Source organism: Pyrus communis, chromosome 14 (assembly GCF_963583255.1).
Source record: "Pyrus communis chromosome 14, drPyrComm1.1, whole genome shotgun sequence".
NCBI classification, from domain to species: domain Eukaryota; kingdom Viridiplantae; phylum Streptophyta; class Magnoliopsida; order Rosales; family Rosaceae; genus Pyrus; species Pyrus communis.
Window position 1 is genome coordinate 9,542,128 of NC_084816.1, and position 22,905 is coordinate 9,565,032.

The 22,905-nt window shown below is 36.2% G+C and overlaps 1 protein-coding gene across 1 annotated transcript; it reads left to right on the plus strand.

The window, feature by feature from the left end:
• The first annotated feature begins 4,801 nt into the window (after positions 1-4,801).
• Positions 4,802-18,063, plus strand: LOC137714995 (vacuolar protein sorting-associated protein 41 homolog). Its single transcript, XM_068454190.1, has 19 exons — positions 4,802-5,168; positions 5,926-6,195; positions 6,277-6,456; positions 7,307-7,567; positions 8,405-8,537; positions 8,629-8,719; positions 11,494-11,596; positions 12,639-12,742; positions 12,853-12,946; positions 13,090-13,245; positions 13,328-13,390; positions 13,571-13,636; positions 13,999-14,199; positions 15,204-15,281; positions 15,391-15,510; positions 15,618-15,698; positions 15,796-15,881; positions 17,168-17,249; positions 17,340-18,063. The coding sequence occupies exons 1-19, from the start codon at positions 4,908-4,910 to the stop codon at positions 17,781-17,783; spliced, it is 2,874 nt and encodes a 957-aa protein (XP_068310291.1). The 5' UTR covers positions 4,802-4,907; the 3' UTR covers positions 17,784-18,063.
• Positions 18,064-22,905: the final 4,842 nt, after the last annotated feature.

Sequence of the window (22,905 nt, forward strand, 5' to 3'; positions counted from 1 at the left end):
AGGTTGGGATTTAGCACCTATGCTTCTAGATAGGACCTAGGCAGACTAAACAGATTTAAGTAAATTTACATCTAAATAAGTGTCCATTTACACTTAAAAAATTATACTTGTATTGAGAATTTGGATTTATTATTTAATTAGGTTTATTATTTAACATATAACATACAAAAAAATATCAAAATTTTTGCTCTAGTATTGCACTAAATTTGATGATATGAGATGAAAGTTCAAGTGATTACGAAGTTCGTAGTATTTTATGAAATATTTTCAAATGTCATATGAATTTATAGTAAAGTTTAACAGAAAAAATGGTGTCAAATATATTGTATAAAAAAGTAAGTATTGATTGAGTAATACACTATTTCTTTATTAATTAAAATATTTTGTGGCACAATCTGATGGGACAACAATTCATAAAAATGGGGAGTTGGCACATCGGAAATGGAGAGATAAAGTATTTCTTCTTCATTAGAACCAACATCAAAGAATAGTAAAGCTAGGGCGGTCTTCTATGTGTTCTTCTTTGTCTGAAGTTACATTTTTCTTCTTGATTCAAAGTTTATGGTGCCACATCTGCATAGCTATGGTGGTCTGCTCTCTTCCAACACCTACCTAGACTGTTGGGTGGTCCTAGGAGGTCCTCATAGGCGCTTCTTCGGACTTCCAGATGGTCCCTAGACCACCCAGGTTCAGGAATTGATTTACTTATGTCTGCAACCACGAAAGGGATATAAAAAACAAACCATGTCACGATGATGTGGTGTGAGCTCGAGTTTTTTGGTAGAGGAACAATTATTTCTTCATGGTTGCATGACTTCAGTGGCGGCTTTGGAAGTGCCAAAGTTGACTTTCATACTAAGTTTCGTACTCATAAAAAGAAAAGGATTCTCGCTGGATCATTTTCCTAGGGATCCCGTGATCGTGACCGTTCATCATACATAGTGCGGTTAGAAATCATTTCAAAATTTAAACTTTAAAATTAATTATAAATAATACCTAACGAAAACTGACCGCACGATGTACGATGAACGATCATGATCACGGGATCCTCGCCAGATCCTTTTCCTCATAAAATGCCATAGAAGAAAAAAAGATGGTTTAAACTTTAAAATAAAAGTTTTCTACATTAAAGGGCCCATTTTAATTTTCACGCAAGTTTTCTGAAATCTCAAAGCCGCTCCTGCAAGTCTTTATATAATGGTAAGTATAAGTTTAAAAGTAATTTAGGGCACGTAAGACTCTTGTGATTGACTAATTTGAGACTCGTTATCTTGCCTATTAAGTCATTTAGTTGTTTTACTATGGAAGACGTGACAAAAGGCGCTAATTAAGAGTCTTGTTTAGGTAGACCTCTTAACCATTTCAAGTATCATGACCTAGAAATGGGCTATAGTTGTAGAGATTGTTATCCTATCAATTGTAACGTCCCGACCCGAAAATTTATTTTCGGAAGATAATTACTATGATAGGCCCAAAATTAAACTCTTGTTTATTTTCTACCGTTTACCACAATTCTTTTATTTAATTCTTAGTTACTCATAAAATCTATAACCTACTTTGTTTACCAAAAACATAAGGTAACTTTTTAAATTAATCATCCAATTCCTTTCCTTAGACAAATTTTCAACAAAGTGTTAATCTCGGTTATTTTCAAGGTTGCATCTAACTCCCGTTAGACTGCCTACGTACCCTTGAACGGAATCAAACGTTTCGTAGTTCATATTTCATTTCCAATTCTATTCAAATAACCGAAATAACCAACATTAGCTTTAATAAATGAAATACATCAAATGGATACCAAATTCATGTTTAGAATATTAAAATTTGGACAAAATGGCAGCATCGGCCCACTGCCCATGCGCCGCCGCACGTGGCGGTTTTCGGCAAACGGAAACCCAATTTTTGGACGAACTCCAAAAATTACCAAAATTTACAGGAAAGTAGAGTTCAAGGAGAGGAACAACTTTCATACCTAGGCCGAAGTCCAATTCGGCCGGGAAACACCTCAAATTGCCCACGAACTGTCGTAACCCTATATGTGGGTGTGCTTTGATTCGACCTCCATCCTCGCTCCGACGCCTCCACCATTGCTTGAGATTTATTCTTGAGATTGAGGGGAGTCTATTGGTGGTGGTAATTGGCTGAGTTAGCTTCAGAAATGGCGGATCGCCGCTGAGACACCATCGCACCCACCGGTGCATTCCCCGCGAATCCAAGGCCAAATTGTATGGATTTTGGGGCGGAATTGGTAGGGGAAGGCTAGGGAGTTGATTCCATGTGAGGGATGGTGGTGATTCGCCGTGAAACACCGTGTATGGAGTCGGAAAAATCGAGCCCCATCGGTCAGGTCGGGTAGTAACCCGTTCCCTTTTTTTTTTTTTTCTTCTCTCATTTCCCTCATGTTTCCCTTTCTGATTGGTCCTCTCCTTTTTCTTCCCCTCCCCTGATTGGTCCACCCCCTCCCTTTCTCTCATTTCCTCTCCATCACAGCCACACATGTGGCACATCCATTGCTCCAGAAAATCTGGAGCCTTCTAGATGAAGGTTAAAATTACAAAAATATCCCTAATTTTAAACGTTAATAACTTTTTCGTTATAATTCCGTTTCATGAACGGTTTATGCCTACGCGTTCGTGAGATTGAGCTCTATTCAAACATATAAATTATGACCTCGAAAGGTATACAAATTTTAGATAATTAATTTCCAACCTTCAAACGTCGTAATTAGTTTAATTTAAAACTAAATTCAAACAAATTAATATAAATTCTCGAAAAATAATATAAAATCTCAATAATACAAATACGTAAATTATAATAATTTCCAGTAACAAAATTTTAAAAATCCTCAATTAAATTTTTCATAACCATAAACAGTGTTCTCTAGGTGGCGCCGAGGTACTAGACGACAGTGCTCTGCCACGATTAACCCGAAATCGTTTATTAAATCGGCAAGGCAATTAGGCGGCGTAAGGCGGATGCCTAGGCGGGAAGACGAATGCTAGGCGGGCGAGACAGAAGCTGGACGATCTGGGCGGCATGGGAAAATACAAATTCCTACCCAGAAGTAGTCGAACATTGGGTAATCTGGGCGCTTTGCGTCTCGCCGTCTTGTCTTCCTAGGTCTCGCTGTCTTGTCTAACTGAGTTTCAATGTGACGACGGTATACGAGAGGAGGGAGAGAGAGAGAGAGAGAGAGAGAGAGAGAGAGAGAGAGAGAGAGAGAGAGAGAGAGAGAGAGAGAGAGAGAGAATGCATCTACAATTGCAAATATGCTGACGGCGGCCATGGGTCTAGAAGCGAGCAGCTTTAGTTAGGGTTTTTTTCTTCTAAAGGTGAGTCGGTGACTAAGATGGCCATTTCACCCATAAATACAGGTGTCCTTAATTTTATGTTTTAATAGGATAAATGGGTTAGACGGCCATGGGGTATTTTGTTAGGATCCTATTCAAAATTTAAAACAAGCCCAATCTTGCATTTTGTTAGTTAAAATAAAAGGCCCAACAAAATTAATGGCTTAGATAATGATACAAAACTAAAAAATAAGTCTAAAATTTTAGACATGTATATTTTTCTTTAAAAAAAATTTAACATATTATTCAATGTTATTTACATATTATATAATAAATTGAATAAATTTATATGATATATAACAAATTTACTTAAATCCACCTAGTCTGCCTAGGTGCTAGGACTCATCCCATCGCTCGACTAGCGCCTAGCGTCTTTTAGAATATTGAGCATAAATCAATTTATTTTTGATTTTCTCCACATATTCATAATTATGAATATTCCATTTTATATATTTAAATTGTCAAGGTATTACATCTATGATCCAGTGAGATCATTTATTCTTCAACTTTTTGGGCTTATCTTTCTCTGAGGCCTTTCTAGGTTTGTAGAGGAGTTCAAACTTTGCTTGTCCTCCTAAAATCAATATCATTTCGTCGGAATACATCATGTGTTTTCAGGACCCAAAACTAGTTGGATGGAGTAGATAATTTCCTTGATTATCAAATTTTTAATTAGGTAAAAAATCCCTTAAGTCATCTAAGCCCAGTAACTTGCTGAGTTAAATGGTTTGTAAGTTGGATTACAATATCTCACACATGAGTCTAACAAAGGTGTCTTCTATATCAAGTGAGATTATTGAGGCCATCCTTCTAGTATTTAATGTGAATCCAAGCGTGAGCTTATAGTCGGACGTGTTCTTGGAGGGCATTTCGCCTGTTGAGTTCTTTATGTCCACGTGTTAATTCTTATCAACCCATATTTGTATTAAAACTCAAAATTTCCAACTCACTGTCTACAAGAATCAAACTCAAAATTTTTGATTCAACATATAACATACTATAAAATAACATTCTATACCGGTGGTGCATTTCGAGTTCCATCACTACTCTTTTGTGGCCCCTAGTTTGCTGTGCCCAATTTCATGTCTCATCCATGTATTATTTCTGTTTGGTCGACATGTGTCATTCTACTTAACAGCAATTAACTTAAGTCTTAAACAAAATAAATTAATATAAAAATAAACCACAAAATGGGAGTCCAAGTGAACACGACAGCGACAACACGCCCAATGAATAAGCTACCCGCAAAATCTAGTCGGCAGTCGACAACCACTCTACCTTGCGGTCAGAACCCAATCGCGTAATAAGACCTAACACATTTACCGGATAAGTACGAGAACACGTGTCAATGAAATAGAAAGGGGACATGAAAGAGACACCAAGTTGGTGACAGCAGAACTGCGGCCCTCTTTTGTCGCCTTGGAAATTAATATACCTCGGAAGTAGAAACTCAAACCAAACAGATCTCTCTCCCAGTTCTCAACTCAATCATTCTTCCACCTTTGTGTCTCCGAGGCGACGGAACAACCACGAGAAGAGCTGAAGACGTACATAACAATGGCTCCGATTCCGCCCGATAACGGCGTCGAAGGAGACGATGAGAGAGAGGAAGAGGGCGAGGAGGAAGAAGAAGAGGAAGAGGAAGAAGAGGAGGAGGAGGAAGAGGAGGAGCCGAGGCTCAAGTACCAGCGAATGGGAGGTAGCATTCCCACGCTGTTGGCTACCGACGTGGCATCCTGCATCGCCGTCGCGGAACGAATGATCGCGCTCGGGACTCACGGCGGCACCGTTCAGATTCTAGATTTTCTCGGAAATCAGGTGAGGAACTGAGCTTGAATTCAATTCAATTTTCGTCTTTCGAATGATAGTGGTTGGGATTATTGCATTGACCGGTAGGTTAGTGCGATTCGTGGGGATTTGGTAGGTTGTGGATTGAAGTTGAGCTGGTTGGATCTGGGTTTCTTGGTAATTTTGAAATTTTCACTGTTTTACTGGGAATTGAATGTACGGGTTTTAACCCAGTTGCATTTAGTTTTGGGATGGTCAATGGGGTTTTCGCAATTAGCTCAAATGAAGCTGTAAAAGAAAGCTACTTTAGTTAAATTTCATTTGGTTAATTATATGCAGGGGTTATAAAGTTTTTTCTTTTGATTTTCCTGTTCTTAATTTCGTGTTCAGACGTTGGCGTGTTAATTGAATTTTCAACTATGGTGAACTTATACTTCTTGTAGGGTGACTTAACTCTACTTGTCCTAAAATCCGTCACTCAAAACATTTTGTTGTTTGATGGGTAAATTACCTATGCAATAGGTTCGAGAGTGCAAAGTTTAACCTTGACAAGCAATGTAGGTAGTTTGCAATATCTGTACATTGTTTGCAAAGATGATTTCTTTGGGATGTCTGTAGGTAGTTTTTGAACTCACAGTTCTTATATTCCGCTGTCAATACTAAATATTTTGTGGTATGGGTGTTAATACTCTATATCAGTTAAGATTGATATACTGTTGCATTTTGCACCTGATTTATCATTGAGGGCAATATGCCAATATCATGTACTTGATTGGCTTCTTTACAGGTTAAGGAATTCCCTGCTCATACTGCTGCAGTGAATGATCTTAGCTTTGACATAGAAGGTGAATTTATAGGAAGCTGTTCAGACGATGGGTCTGTTGTAATAAATAGTCTTTTCACTGATGAGAAAATGAAGTTTGAGTATCATCGCCCAATGAAGGCTATTGCACTAGACCCAGATTATGCAAGAAAATCATCTAGAAGATTTGTAGCTGGTGGTTTAGCTGGTCATTTATATTTTAATACAAAAAGATGGCTGGGCTTTAAAGATCAGGTTTGTACTAAAATTATACTTATAGCCTGTTAAAAGGATTTCCGAGTATGTTTTTAATTTCTCAAGGCAATGTATGTCTAGGTTTTGCACTCTGGTGAAGGTCCTATACATGCGGTGAAGTGGAGAACAAGTCTCATTGCTTGGGCAAATGATGCAGGTGTTAAAGTGTATGATACTGCAAATGATCAACGTATAACATTCATTGAAAGGCCACGAGGAAGCCCACGTCCTGAGCTTTTGCTCCCTCACTTATTTTGGCAGGTTAGTGAAAGAGTAACATGCTCACAGTATTTACTTGCACACATGACCACTCTTTATAAGCTTTGATGTGGTGCATGTTAGTGCAACTTGCGTAAAGTGCTTGTATTGGGTGATTCTGTAGTGCATTTTGAACTTTAAAGTTTTACAGTTTAGGGATTTTGTCTAATTAAGTAATGAATTAGGGTTGAGATTTGAAAAGTATAGAAGGGACATTATGGCGTATTGCTGGAGTTCTGGGGCAGCAGGTAATCTTGGGATTGTAATGCCTGTTTCAAGGGTAATTAAGGGCTAAAGTTAGTAGAAAATGTTTGCGCTTAATTGGGAAAGGGTTGGATAAAAGATTGGGTGGAATGGGAATCTCAAATAGTGGTATCTAATAGTTCCTTTAACAACTGATGTAAAACTGCAAGTCTTGCTCGTGTGTTTAAGAGCATTTACCTTTGCACCCAAGTTCTTGTGTTTGAATCATCCCTCCCCCAGTATCGCTTGTATTGAAAGAAAAACTGATGTAGAACCCAGGGAAATTCACCTAATGCTCTCATAACTCCTAGAAAAACTTTGGACTGGACATGACTAATGAAATGTAAGTGTCTGCACAGAAAAATTGTAAGATTCCAGTTCTACTCTGGACATTATAGCATTTATAACTCTAGGACTAATGGTTCAATCTCAATACTGATTTAACCCCGGAGTCCCTATTAAATCAGCTTCATGATAGATAAGACTTTTTGATGTGAAAAGTACCATCTAAGCTTCCTTTCCTATTTGCACAACCTTTTCTTCTTCATTCTTCACATAAAGTAGTTGTGGTGTCATTTCCTTATTGCTCACTGTACTTCATCATATTCAGGATGACTCGTTGTTGGTCATTGGCTGGGGAACATCAATCAAAATCACATCGATAAAAACAAATCAGTCAAGAGCCACCAATGGAACATATAAGCATGTCCCAATGTCTGGTATGAACCAGGTGGATATTGTGGCATCCTTTCAGACCAGCTATTTCATTTCCGGGATTGCCCCTTTTGGTGATACTTTGGTCATTCTAGCATATATCCCTGGTGAAGAAGATGGGGAAAAGGAATTTAGCAGCTCTGTTCCATCACGACAGGTACTTTTTTCCTCCTTGTTCTTTGGTAGAATAATTTGTCAGTGCAAAATTTTCATTTTTTATGGTTTTTTTGTTTTCAAGATTTTCCTCCCTCACTTTATTCAGTTTCCATTATTATGCTGACTCAACTGTGCTTTATGTGAGTAAGTTCTACGAAAAAAAGGGATTATTAGATCTAGGTCCCTGATGTAAATTTTTTTGTTAGCTTAGTCTGGTGGCCTTTAAACTTTTAAAGTTAAGCAGGAAAGTCAAACACAGCATTCGTTAAATATAAATCCAAAAAGTAACATGCCATTAAATTTTCTTAAACAACTTTCAAATACCAAACCATTCATTATACATGTCTATTTTTGATGAAATTATATTTATTAAAAGATTTTGTTGAGATCTATTAAACAAGACCCTGAGATAACTATTAAATTGTGTTACGAAAAGTGAAAATTAACATTCATGTCTAGCAGACACATTATCTTTATAGAACATCATTCACCTTTTTCTTACATCATTCTCATGCATCTAATTAATACATTTTTGTTACGCAATATTATTCATTTTTTTATATATCAGGATACTGTGTCTATGGATACAAATATGTAAAACATGAAAATTTGAGCATATTGTAAATCCCTTGTAGGGGAATTTTGTTAAATTTTCCATTTATGTACGACATAATCACATTCAATTGGGGGAATTTTTTTGATTAGTCAACTAGCATTGTACCTATACCTAATGAACTGTATAGTAAATAGAAAGTTACCTACTTTTCATCTTCTATTGTCAGTCATGCTATGACTGGTTCCTGTTATTGTTTCTAACTTTTATAATATTTTGAAGCAGGGAACTGCACAGAGACCAGAAGTACGTATTGTAACATGGAATAATGATGAACTTTCAACAGATGCCTTACCTGTACATGGCTTTGAGCATTACAAGGCAAAGGACTATTCCCTTGCTCACGCTCCTTTCTCAGGTTAACATACTTTATCTTTGAATGTCATCGTCAAATAATAGCAGAATAATTTACATTTATATAGCTGTAAAACCCTTTAGTTTGAATCTAGGTAGCAGCTATGCTGGCGGCCAGTGGGCTGAAGGTGATGAACCACTGTACTATATTGTTTCCCCAAAGGATGTAGTCATTGCAAAACCAAGGTCAGTAGTGTCTCTTTCTATTTGTGCCTCTAGAGTCGATAATATAATATATAAACATTTGTAATACAGAACAATAATTTTCTCCATTGACTCTTGAGTTTAATATTGAAGAATTGATCTCCATGTTCTAATAAAACTTTGTGATGCGGAGCCAAAGTGAAGGCTTTCCTAAATCAATGGGTGTTTTAGTCTTTTAATCTCTAGGGTTTTAGTATTTTAATATTTAGGGTTTTAGTCTTTTGATTTCCTACGTTTATAAGGTTTTAGATTCTTTTCAGTTTTATTGGGATTAGTTTTGGATTTTCTTTCCTAGAATAAGTTCTCGTTTGTGCTTGCGGCCCAGAATGATCTAAACTTAGGTGCTTGTGGCCTGGAATGATCTAGTGTCATCGTCTCATCCATGGTTTAAGAACATTTTTATCACAAAAAGAAGGATCTTGTTATCGCTTTCTTTATCTTTTTCTTTTAAATTTTAGTGGGACAATAATCTTAACCCTGAATAAGAACTCCAAATTAAAACCAATGGGAAATTTTATTGGAACCCAATAAATCTCTTTCCACGCCCAACTTTAAGGAAAAATTCTTGAAATTCCTATTTCACCTTGAAATAAAATTGAGAAATTAAAAAAAAAAAAACAGAAGTAAAATTTCTTTCCACACCCATGGCTTCTCTTCCATGGCTTCCCCATTCAAACACCGTTCATAGAACATAAAGGCTCCCTCTTCATCTCAAAGCTTTCATGTCCAACGCCTCCGCCACCCCTTCTCTGCTTGATGGGCAAACGTGCTTCTCCATGTTTGTAGGCCTTTGATGTGCGGTAGGTGTCATCTGTGGAAGGGAGTCAGAAATAAAGAGGAGTAGGTGGAGAGGAGACGCTGGCAACGAAAGATGTGCTGGCATCAGTGAAGAAGGTGCAAGAAAGTGGTGGAAGTCGAGGTGGTGGCATATGGTTTCATATTTTTTTTAATTATTTTTCTTTTCTCACGTTAATTTAGGGGCATGAGGGGAGAGTTTAAGAATGGAACCTCCTCCAGCTTTACTGGGTTGCAGTTTGATATTTCATCAATATTAAGTTTCATAGCCATAAATGAAGAAGAAAGTGATAATGATTTTAGCAAATTAGAAGAAATACTAGAAGAAGACTTAGATCTAGACCAAGAAGACTTCTCATACGATGAAATGACTGACGAGAATGAAGAACAGGTATTTATAAGTAAAAGTAAGTTTAAAAAGACTAAGTCTGAATTAGAAGATTTTATTAGAATTGCAGAAGAAACACAAGTTTGGGTAGAAAATCCGATTAAATATTGGGAAGGAAATCAAGAAGTAGCAAAATTGGACATTATGAATCCAGAATTAAGGATAATAACAAGAAGCATAGACTATGATAATAAAGACGAAGAAGAATTTCAGAAGAAGATAAAAACCCAGGACCGATCACAAGGAATGATGCACAACTTGTCCCTGTTTTCTTTTATCAACAAATGCTTGTTCCTTAACCAAAAAAACCCCCTTATTTTATAATGTTAGTAAAATACAAGTGCAAAATTTGATCAGTCTTCCTACAATAAGGATGTCAATATTGTAAGAAAAACTGCACTCATCATTCTGAGGGTGACCCCAGAATGCATTTATACGATCGGAACCGTCTATATTTTAAGTCATCAATCAAGGGTCATCCATGCAAAAAATTGTCCAAATCCAAAACTGTTTGGTCATCTTAAATTTACCAAACACATAAAGCTAAAATGAAAATGCGGATAATCAGACTAAACGGTTACTGATATAGCTGATTTTTGGCACGGATAATCCTTTAAAGAGTATCTAAAAACTGAATGGTTCCGATCATTGAATTGCATCCCGGAAATTTTTTGTTAAATTAAATGTGAGCATCCTTATGGTAGAAAGCCTATAAGTTTGATTAGGGGAATGACAGATTCATAATCCTCATATACTTAATAATCAAATTTATGTGTGAATTTTGATTAATCAAGTCCACGTCCAAGGTCCAATTAAACTACTGAAATATCAAATCTCAATTCTTCCATCCAAATGAAACCTTGGCTGATAGGACAGATGATTTGCCAAAGCCCCGATCGAGATGTTAAGGTTAGGGATATCCAGAACAATTCTAGAAGATATGGTTCTTTCACACTGTCAGTCCCAGCCTTTGCTGAGGTCTTGGGCTTATAGGAAGTTAAAAAAACAAAGGCTTGGGGTGGGGGGCATACAGTAAAGATGCTTAGAGCACAATCACCTTCAGTTATCTCCTGAATTTAGAACCTGAAGCTCAGCCTATGACTTGCTAAAACCACTGGCCCCATATTTGAAAGGGCAAAGAATATCAATCTAAAAATCTGCATTTAATTCTTTTTTTTAAGGATAACAAGAAGTAAAATTATGAGTTAAATCATGGGACTTTTCCTATTAATTTTTTTTGGTAAACTTATTTTAAATTTAGTTCATCATATCTTACCATACTTTTATGTTTTGTACATCCCCCCTCTAATGGTTGCCTTCTTATTTTGACACATGACTTGAGGATGTTTAGGGAATGAGCTTAAATGGATTATTGGCACTGTAATTCTTTCCAATACTTGTGTAGTGGTCGCATTAGTTTATGTCTTTGAGATTGATTTGAAAAGAATTTGAGGGGTACTTAAGTGGAGGAGAGTACGTTGAATTTTATTCAATCATAAAATCTTCAGAATTGAAGATATTTTAATCGGGTCCTGCTAATTTGATAAGAAACGGATGTATATATTCTTTTCAGAGATGCTGAAGATCATATTGCTTGGCTTCTTCAACATGGTTGGCATGAAAAAGCTTTGGCTGCAGTTGAAGCAGGCCAGGGACGGAGTGAACTTCTTGATGAGGTATTATCAATTCATTCTCGTTTTCATATCACAATAGAGAAAAGGTAGCAGTGTCCGTATTATGTTTTGTGCATTATAGGAGCTCTTTTCTTCCTCAAGTAACATGTAGCTTTCACCTTCGAATTAGTTTCTAAGTGCCATAATCAAGGACAGAGGCAGCTAAGGCGCACTGGGGGTAGCTTCCCCAACTCACATTTTTTTCCTGTTGTTGGGAGAACAAGTACTCATGTGTAAAGGAGACGGATAGCACACATTACCCAAAACACTCCCTTTCATTCACACTATTATAAATACAATGTCTTTCTATAGAAAAAAAGTGCTATTGACAAAATCATAGTTTAGTGAATTGTGCTGTGAGGAATTAAAGAAAAAAAGTGCGTCAAATTTATATAGAGAAGATAGGTTTTTTGTTGGTTTTTTCCCCCTTAAGTCATACTGGAGTATCTATTTCTTACCAGACTATGTAATAGATTATGTGTCTATTACAATTAACAAGTGAATTCTAGTGACCACATGATGTGATTACTGGTTTGTGTCCCTTATTGGATTCCTCTTTCTTTAAGAGTTTTACTCCAAAAAAATTTTGTCAATAGTTTTACTTACATTGTTCAAAGTCCACTAGAAAAAAATTTCTGGTTGTCCCTGGCCATATTCCTGTTGATACAACTACCATATTGACTTTGACATTAAAACACCTACCATATCGACAAGTTTCTTAGCTGCTCAATTTTTAGCCTTCTGGCTAAAATTATGGAGTACCACTTTTTCTTAGCTTTGACATTGAGTCCACTTGAGCGAGTTGTGTCATATATGAATATGGATCACTTAGTTTCTTATGCACCTTGGTCTTATGAGATTATTAACAATAAGGGAAATGACAAACAACATAGATATAACCAAAGAAAAACTACGGAGAAGCTCTGTAAGATTTTTTGGCTTTGTTATGTAATTCATGAGCTTATTCCCTTATACTTCCACTGTTAAAATTCCTGTAGATTTAGTTAATTGCACAGTTTGCTTAATTTTCCTTTCGTTTCTCTAGGTTGGTTCTAGATACCTTGATCATATGATTGTGGAAAGAAAATATGCTGAAGCCGCATCTGTATGTCCTAAATTGTTGCGAGGATCTGCTTCAGCATGGGAAAGGTATTAACTATCATTTTCTGTGACCCATTTTTTACAATCTTCCCAGTAAATAATTGGAAATTCAAGCATGCAATTCGTCCAAATAACTTGGAGCGGACTGTGCTTCACAGATGGGTTTTCCACTTTGCTCATTTGCGTCAGCTTCCCGTATTAGTCCCATACATTCCAACAGAAAACCCAAGACTTCGTGATACTGCTTATGAGGTTTGTGAGGATAACATTTTTAATTGCAGTGTGAGCTGCTACATCTTTTCTAAAATCATTTATTTGACAACCAAGAAAGGCTTGATATCTTTTTTTTTTTTTTTTTTTTTTGTTTATTTATCTTTTCTTCTCTGTGCTGTAAGGTTGCTCTTGTAGCTCTCGCTACAAATCCATCTTTTCATAAGGAGCTTTTGTCAACTGTTAAATCTTGGCCACCCGTGATCTACTCTTCATTGCCAGTTATCTCAGCTATAGAACCTCAGCTTAATACATCGTCCATGACAGATGCCCTTCAGGAGGTCAGTCAGGAATTATCTACTTGGAATATGAGTTTTTAATTATGATAATTCTGATTTTTTTGACATCGCTTCCCTTTTTCAGGCACTAGCAGTGTTGTATGAGATTGATGGGCAATATGAGAAAGCATTTGCACAATATGCTGATGTAGGTGTTCATGTTGCATATTCACGTGCAACACCTTTATTCACAAAGCACAGCGACAGTTAGAATTGATTACATAATATTTAACATCTTCTTAATGTAATTTGGGAATTGAGCTGTTGCATCAATTACTGTGCTTTGATATTAACTGGAAATTTCTTTTGATCTTTTTTGGATTTACAGCTTTTGAAGCCAGACATATTTTCCTTCATTGAAAAGCACAATTTGTATGATTCTATTAGGGAAAAGGTATGGTAAATATGTTCACAATTTATATGTTGTAAATTGGAATTTATAGTTTCTCTGTTTACTGCTATCCATAGATATGTCTATGTTTCCAACATTAATAATGGTCTTTTTGTGATTTTCCCAAGGAGGTAACCTTCATAATTTCACCGAAACATTGGTTCTGATATCAATGATGGTGTTGTCATTCTCTCTCTAATATAGAAAACATCAATATTACCTACTTAATGTTATATTAGGGGTTGGGGATGTGTGTAATTGATAAATAAGAGAGGAATAATTTTCAATTTATGGGTGTTTTATTTTTACTATCATGCTCGGCCATGCTAATTTTGTGTGCTTGGTTGTCGCCTCTGTGTTTTCAGGTTGTCCAGTTAATGATGCTAGATTGCAAGCTGGCAGTTCCTTTGTTGATCCAAAACAAGGATTTAATAACTCCATCTGAAGTTGTTAAACAACTTTTGCATGCAAGTGATAAGTGTGATTCCAGATATTTCTTGCATGCGTACTTGCATCCACTATTTGAAGCAGATCCTCATTCTGGAAAAGAATTTCATGATATGCAGGTATTGTGGAAAGCTAAAATAATTTAGTTGCCCATGTAATTATATTGGCTTCTGTTCTTTGAAATTCTCATTGTATGGGCTATGAAGTTACTTATACTTAATTGATCATTGCCTTAACTCTATCAACTTCCTGCAAAACGTAGTTGAATCTTTCTGGATATCAACCATATTTCATTCACAACTTAATTTACTTGCTCCACTTTTCTTTTGTTTGAATTAAATTCGTCCAAAATCCCCCCAGTCATTATTTTGTTGTTAGTTTAACTTAGTTTTCGGTTTTATAAGTTTATTTTGTGTTGATTAGAATCCCTTTCTAATCCTCGGAATAGAACGATCCCTACTTACTCATACTACGATTGCATAATTTATAGGTTTTAATTTGTGCGTTAGTCTCTATATATCTTATCAAGATAATGCCAAAACTGATTTATGGCAGACAAATGTAATCAACTAGGTTTATGGGAGCTTTTGGTTAGGATTTCAGATGGTTATTATGTTAAACAGTTTTGTTTTCTAATTTAACTAAATGCATTGTAGGTACCATGATAGTTGCCTTGTCATTTCCCGTTGTAGAGAAGACTAACATTCTCATATAATTTGGGTACTATGAGTTGTATCCTAATACATCCATATGCGCTCGGGGTGATTATATCTGACATTAGAAGATTGTTTAGTATTTCCAAGTTTAAGAAAGAACTGGTTTTCCCTTTTAGGATTAGACCTTTATTTTGCTGGTTTTCATGTTTTTGTTATGAGTGAAAAATTGAAACTGAAACTGCAGGTCTTTGCTATTGGTAAATAGTATGTATTTGGTACCATATAATTGTTTTAACAGTTTCCATATAGGAATCTCTTAAGGTATTTATTTTTATTTTGTTCTATTACTTCTCCGGCAAGAGCTTGTATTTGGTTCTTGAACTATGTTGTGCCGAGTGGTGAAATTGTATCTATAGCTGGTGTGCATGCCGTTTAACTCTTGTGGTGTCATTTGTTTATTGTGGTAGGTAGAGCTTTATGCAGAATATGATCCAAAGATGCTTCTTCCTTTTCTTCGTAGTAGTCAACATTATACCCTGGAGAAGGTTTGAACAGTTCATAAATAATCAGTTATCATGAAATTTAAATGCTCTTCAATGCATTGACTTGTGATATATATATATATATATATATATATATATATATATATATCAGGCATATGAAATTTGTATTGGAAGAGATCTTTTAAGGGAGCAAGTGTTCATTCTTGGAAGAATGGGAAATGCTAAACAAGCCCTTGCTGTAATCATAAATAAACTTGGGGATATTGAAGAGGTACCTATTCTTACAACATATGTCTTTAGTTGTTCCTTTGGGGATATTTGCTATCTCTTCACTTTGAATTGTGGCAATAACAAGATGAGTTATGGTTGTGCACACAGGCTGTAGAATTTGTAAATATGCAACATGATGATGAACTCTGGGAGGAGTTAATCCAGCAGTGTCTTGATAAACCTGAAATGGTATTATTCCGGCTAGCCTGCAGATTTGGTATTTATGCAAAGTTTGCTGCAAGTCCTCTTCAGTATCCTCTAATTTTTTTATTCTACTAATTTGCAGGTGGGCGTGTTATTGGAGCACACAGTTGGAAACCTAGATCCTCTCTATATTGTGAATATGGTTCCCAACGGATTGGAGATTCCTAGGTCAGTTAGATCAGAATATTGTGGTGGTGTATTTCTTTCTTGTATTCCATCTCTTATCAATTAATGGAATTCTTCCCTTTTTATAGAATTCCTAGCATGTTTGAATTTTGGTATTTTAAGCTGAATGAAATGTTGGTATTGGCCTACTCATTGGATTCTCCATAATGTTGATATTGGGCCTTATATAAATTTTGATCATCTTGGAGATTCCATTGACTGATATGGTAGCAAAGTATTGTGTTTGCTATGCATGCTTATAGCATTGATTATGTAATAATGTTTCTTCTTTTGTTAAAACCCTGACCCCGTGCCTCTTCGTGTCTAGATTTCCTGTAGATACAATAGTACATCCCTTGCTTGATTTAATTGGGTGGTGCTATTCACACCTCTTCCCCTGTTAATTTATGTCCTTTGATCCTCCTCAATTCATTTGATTCGATAGCCGCAAATCGAGAGGGGCGTGTGTGGAAGGTAAAAAGGGGTGTGAATAGCACCACCCTTTTAATTTTTGATAATTATTTCCTATTGAATTAGATAAATAAATAAATAAACAGAGACGTAGAGATGGGTCCTTTTCTTCTAGACATTTCTTGACTTTGTATGTGATTATCACAAATTCAAGGGCTATCATGTTTTCTTTGTATTTTGGTGGTGAAAGTATATACATTAGAATTGTTCCATTTGTGCCAACACAAGTAGAGATTACGGATAGCTAGAGTGTGTAGTGTTTTGATTCTTAAATGAGGTAATAAGGACTTAGATTGTGGAATAGCAAATATGAACAACTAGGATGTTCAGCTGGTGATCATAATGTATCTTAGTGGTCAGTGACTGAAGGAATGGTTTGACAGTTCGAGATATATAGTCGTTGTCAGGTCATTATTAGATCGGAACTGTATATGGATATGCATATATGTTGCTATTATTTCGTTGTTTGTAATTTTTGTTGCTCTGTTTGGATATATTTCTTGAGAAGCTTATGAGTCATTATTATTGATTAAAATAGGAGCATTAGATTGTCCCATTTTGACCAAGTTGGGATCAGCTACCAACATTTACGAATTGATTTCACTTAGTAATTGTTGAAAATTGTGTTACTAGTTTCTAGTGGTCCCAGTTAAGCTCCACCATTGCATCTTCCAAATTGATGTTGCAAATCATTAGGTGCAACTGTGTACATCTGTATACATGCAGAACTTCGATATTTTTCGGTTGTAAATATGAAGTTTTATGAGTATTTTTAACATAAATATGTGTATTAACCTTCTGTAATTTTGTTTTTTCAGGCTCAGGGATCGGCTAGTCAAAATCGTCACCAATTACAGGACTGAAACATCTTTAAGGCATGGGTGCAATGATATTCTCAAGGTACTCCTGTTTTCCATGTAAATTTTTTGCCTCTGATTTGAATAACGGAGCAGTGTAAAAATTATCGATTTGGTGTAATTGGGAAAACAGGCTGATATTGTCAACCTCTTGGTCAAATACTACAAAGAGGCAACACATGGAATTTACTTGGGCAATGAAGAAGATGAGGCACGGTCAAAGAGAAATGATAGTAGGGCTTCTCAGGTGATCGAAAAATCGATAGGTGTGAGAAGCATGGAGGTTAAGTCAAAACCCAGGGGCGGTGCAAGGTGTTGCATGTGTTTCGATCCTTTTTCTATACAAAGTGTTAATGTCATTGTTTTCTTTTGCTGTCATGCTTATCACGTGACTTGTCTTATGGATTCCACCTATACGAGTGAAATGAAAGGGAGTGTGGCCACTCCTAGTGAGAGAGTAGACGATTATGGGTATGACGACAGTGATGTGGATGACAATGGTGGTGATGATACCCAACCGGGTGGTTCCCGTATGCGTTGTATCTTATGTACTACTGCTGCTAGTGGAGTGAAGTGATGCATGCGCGTGATGTGAATGTTTGCATGCTTATTCTTCTTTTGGTTCAGTTTTTGAATGCACGCTCAATGTGAGGCTTTATTTATCTTTTGTTGTGCTCATAGTGGTCCATTCTTGTATCATAGATATACATATTGTGGAAAGCGGCTTTTATTTTTTGGCTAGCTTTTGAGGATTGATGCCATCCGGGCTAGTTTCTTTAGTGCAAGTTTTGCAGGTTTGTTTGAGTTGATATGTACCTGCATTGCTAATGTTAGAGGTTCTTTGGGCTGTGACAATATTCGGGAAGTGGAGGTTGACGGAGAAGCAATTTTACGTTTTGTTTGTTGTCGTTACTTTTTGTCTTCCTCAAGGAACATTAGAATTCACAGCATTTTATCCAGTTGATTAGTGATCCTTTTTTATTCTGGATGGTGCTATTCATGCACTTGTTTTACCTCACACGTTTTTGATAATTTTTGGCCATTGATCATCTTCAGTTCATTTGATCTAATGATCGGAAATCACTTGTGATTGTTAACCATGATTACGTCGTTTTAACAAATAGTGATTTAGGACCAGACATAAACTTGTCAACAATTTGATTCCAGATCAGATGACACTTGTTTTCTGGCTTTTCTCGTCGATTCAACTGAACTCATAGGTTGTCAATAAATATTCCAGATTTGATTTACTTTCATCCAATTTTAGTAGTTTTATTTTATTGCTACAAGGAAAGCTGGGTTGTCTCTGAATATTGAGTTCGAAGTGTTTCTTTTTCTACCGTAAGAGTTCTTATAGACGGAGTCGTTTCATTTGGTACCCCAATGTGGACTTATCACATCTTGAGGATGAACTTTCGTTCTTACAGCTATGTTTTTGAAGCAAATAGTTCAAAGTGAAGATAAGACTCATTTATCTTTCATTTAATGACTTACGTCTTTTGGAGTCATTTTATAAAGAGGAAGGTTGTTGTCAAATTTCGATTAAAATGTGAGTCAAAAATCCAAATGAAAAGAAAATGATTTTTTTAGAAACAAAACATGCCACTTTCGATTAAAATGTGAGCAAAAAATCAAAATCAAAAGACAATGATTTTCTAGAAACAAAACAAGCAAGTGGCACAGAGGATAATGTTTTTGGTCACATCACGAAACATACTTGCACTCCAAGTGTTACGGTCGCCGTCTTGATCATTGAAATTTTAATGGTCCTCAAATATATTGAGTTCATTGAAGAACTTGTATTGATTTAACGGGGGACTTATTTGTCTATTCATTTGTTATTAATGTATTTTCAAAATCAGAATTGTCTATTCTTCTTATTATATTTGTAAAAAGTTATTTAGTTTGAACACTTTATAAAATCATATTAAGATGATAGCACATGCGCTGTTGAACGTAACCTCCATTTAAAACTAAAAAAAGGATAACTTACCGGCTATCGTCCAAATTATTTTTTTCTTAAGCTCTAAAATCTACTCACTCTTATAGAAAAAATAAACGGCAAAAGACTGTTTACTATACCCTCATGTTTCGTAGTTTTCAACATTTAGTACATCAAGTTTTTTTCGTCCCAGAGTCATACCTAAAGTGTAAATTTTGGGATAGTCTCATACATCCGTTAGTCAAACTATTAAGTCTTCCGTTAACTGTGACGTGGCGCCCATGTGGACAATGAATGGACGCCACGTGTCATTAAAGGGTCCATGTGAAAATTAAAAATTAAAAAAAAAAAACTCAAAATTTCAAAATTCAAAACCACCTTCTCATTCCTCCTCTGCAACATCAATTCTTCTCCCAATCTGCCAACCCCACCACCACCATGTCCCAAAAATCTAAATCACGATGCAAAACTGCAAAACTCGAACAAAGCCTAGCACCTCCAATCCAAAACCCAACCCCCCCCCCCAAGAGTTCCAATTCGCCATAGCCAAAGCCCAGCACCTCCAATCCAAAACCCGACCCCTCGAAACCCTAACCCATATCGTCGTCAAGTACATTGGCACCGTAGCCTCAGCCTTGGCCTCCTACGCCGCCATGGCCAAGCGCACCAACACGAACGTCTTTGACTTCGCCAACGCCCTTCCCTTCGTCTTCCCCCACCCTCTCTAAATTTACCATTTCTCCCGTCCTCCATGGAACGCTCTCAGGCTTGAATCGTCACTACCAGAAGAGGGTTGAAGCGGAAGCTCGAAGAAGACTTCAGAGATGAAATGATCGAGGGGGAACTGGACTGGAAAATCCTAACAGTCGTCGAACCGCAAGACGATCGCCCATATCTCGTCGGCGGGTTCTAGAGCAGGTCTGGATTCTGGAGTCCATATTCTCATCCGCGCAACCTGACCGCCCATGGCTTCGCTTTCACCTCCAAAGAATGTAGCGTGCTCGTTGTTGTCTTTCATTTTGGCCGGTGTTCTTGGAGTTAACAATTTGTTCATCTTTAATCTGAGCGAAATCTTGTGAGATTGTTTAGGGCTTAGGGTTTTTTTTTGGTAATTTGTATGTAGAGGAGCTTGTGGACATTATGGTGGATTGTGGAGCAGTTATGGCGCTTGTTAAGCATCTGCAGGCGCCTCCGCAGGCCACAGACGGTTGAAAAAGCCTGATCCCGTACAAGCACGAGGTCGAGAAAGGGGTGGAGGGTAGGGGAAGATGAAGGGGTTCTGGGTGTGTGTGGATGAGGGAGGAGACGGCTGTTTGTATTTTTTTTTGTTTTTTTTAATTATTTTTAATTATTTTTTTAATATTAAAGTGGGCCTATATTGACACGTGGTGCCTAGTAATTGTCCACGTGGGCGTCATGTCATCAGTTAACAGAAGTTCTAACGGAAAACTTAACGGATGTATGAGACTGTCCCAAAATTAAGACTTTAGGTATGACCCTGGGACGAAAAAAACTTCATGTACTAAATGTTGAAAACCACGAAACTTTAGGGTAGTAAACAGAGTTTAACCCAAAAATAAACTATAACCACTAAAAGCAAATGTAGTCACAAATGTCAATGAAAAAGGTTAATTTTTTAGTAATTATATTTATCAAATAAATATGTAGTTTGCAATATAAATAGGGAAGTGCAAATGACCTTTTACCATAATGGTGGGAAGGTGTTGAACCCTTACATGATGGCGTGGGTTTAAATCCTGTTGGTGACTAATTTAACATCTAATCTAACAAAATCTATCGCCTAACCCACAAAAAAAAAAAAAATAAAAAAAAAAATATATATATATATATATATATATATATATAAATTGGAAAGTGACTGGACAACATCAATTTCACCTTCTCCATAGGGTAGTTGCCATTACCTCTTTCTTGCTCTATCTTGTTTCGACCCATTTCTGATAGGATACATTGATCTTTTTTTGGGTCAAATGAATAATTCAGATTTTTCAGAATCTCTATTATTTCATATAATTTCTTTTTATTTGGAAATGTTCGGATTGAAACGAAATTTTCATGCCAGAATCATAACTTTCTTTTAATTGACAAATTATAGAATGACAAGATAAGGCAACAACTTAACATCAAACTAACGACAAATGTATGTATCATAATTGCATTCTTGTGAGTCGAACATGAAAACCTCTTCATCCAAGATTGGTTCGCTATAAATTCTTTTGTGCTTTTATTAAGGGGAAAACTAACCAAAAACCCAAGAAAACTTTTCTTTTGATCATTAGGACAAAACTTTGCAAAAATGCCTATCATGCCCCTCAAACATCAGTACAAGATTGCTCAGTTCACATGACTTCACTTAAAGGAAGAGACATGAAAACTGACACTTTCAGATAGCATTGCAATGCAAGAACCAAGGTGGCAACGCATGCAGCAGCCCAAGCCAAAATGGATTCATATGGCCAAAAGGAAGGAGAGACAAGTCAACCAATTTTCAGCAACAGTGCTGACAACTTTCAGAAAAAAGTGTGCTGTCACTATTTAAAAAATTGTAAATAATTGAAAAGTTATTTTGTTTAGAGATTAGGCTTTGTATATAAGGGAGTTATTCCTCCCATTCAGGACACACGAAACACACAGCAGAGATACATCATACCTACACCAACCTTCAATCCTCATACACTCAAGCATTCAAAACCTTCCTAGCATCCTTTGTAAACATTTCTTTGTAAACACTTCTCTTTGTAAACATTTTGTATATCAATAAAAGTTCAAGTGTACATATTCAAGAAATCTCCAAGTCTTAAGTAAGCTTTCTTTTCTTCCCTTAGTGTGTTTGTTTAATTAGACTTCTAGTCCAAAACAGGGAAACACTATTGTAGTTATATTATTAACCTGCTAAACTGACGATCATACTTTGTTCAAGCACTCTGTTATAGTTGAATGCTTGCCATACAAATAATTGGACATTAACTAGGGTACCTCTGAGTTCTTCGTACCTCTGAGTTTAGTCGTTAAGGCCTTATACTTGTACTGTGAGTGGCCATCATGCTGAAACATGTCGAGTTCCATGTGCAAGGTTTTATGTCTAGTTGTTATAATGGCTATCCGACTATTTAACCGAGCCCTACTTTCCGAATTTGGTATCAGAGCCAAGTTTAGCATTTTAATAGTATAATTATAATAGTAAAGTACCTTGAGGACGGAAGTCATTAACACAACTGATATCACACTTGCTTATTTTATATGAACAACAGATATTATTGTCCTTGTAGACCTTGTCAACCACAACCACCATGTATTTATTGTCCCAGACATCCAACTATAAATAGTATAAAGAGAAGATTAGCATACATATCCAAAAGAATTAGCAGGACTTTGAAGAAGCAAAAGTTTTATCTTGGTTATCTTGAACATCCTTCATTTATTTGTAAATATAATAATACTGAAGTGCAGCATAAGGTTTTAGAAGCAAAAAGAGCAACAGATCAAACTTTAGAGACCTTAAGAGAAGAAAGAGAGTTTCTAAGAAATCAGTTAGCAGTAACTTTAGAGAAAGGTAGACTGTAGTTTATGATAGATTACCTTAATTTAGAAATTAGTGAACCACAAAAAAGAAAAATAACCTCAGACCAAAATAGTTTAGTTTGTTATTTCCCATTGAGAAAGCATAATCATATTTTGCATAGTGAAGAAAATCCATAAGCCAATTGTATTGTAGATCTTATTATTAGTCAAGCAG

Coding starts and splice junctions, on each gene's coding strand:
- LOC137714995 (XM_068454190.1), top strand. CDS start 4,908: ATGGCTCCGATTCCGCCCGATAACGGCGTCGAAGGAGACGATGAGAGA. Junction 12,947..13,089: donor TTCGTGATACTGCTTATGAG/GTTTGTGAGGAT, acceptor CTGTGCTGTAAG/GTTGCTCTTGTAGCTCTCGC. Junction 14,200..15,203: donor AAGAATTTCATGATATGCAG/GTATTGTGGAAA, acceptor TTATTGTGGTAG/GTAGAGCTTTATGCAGAATA.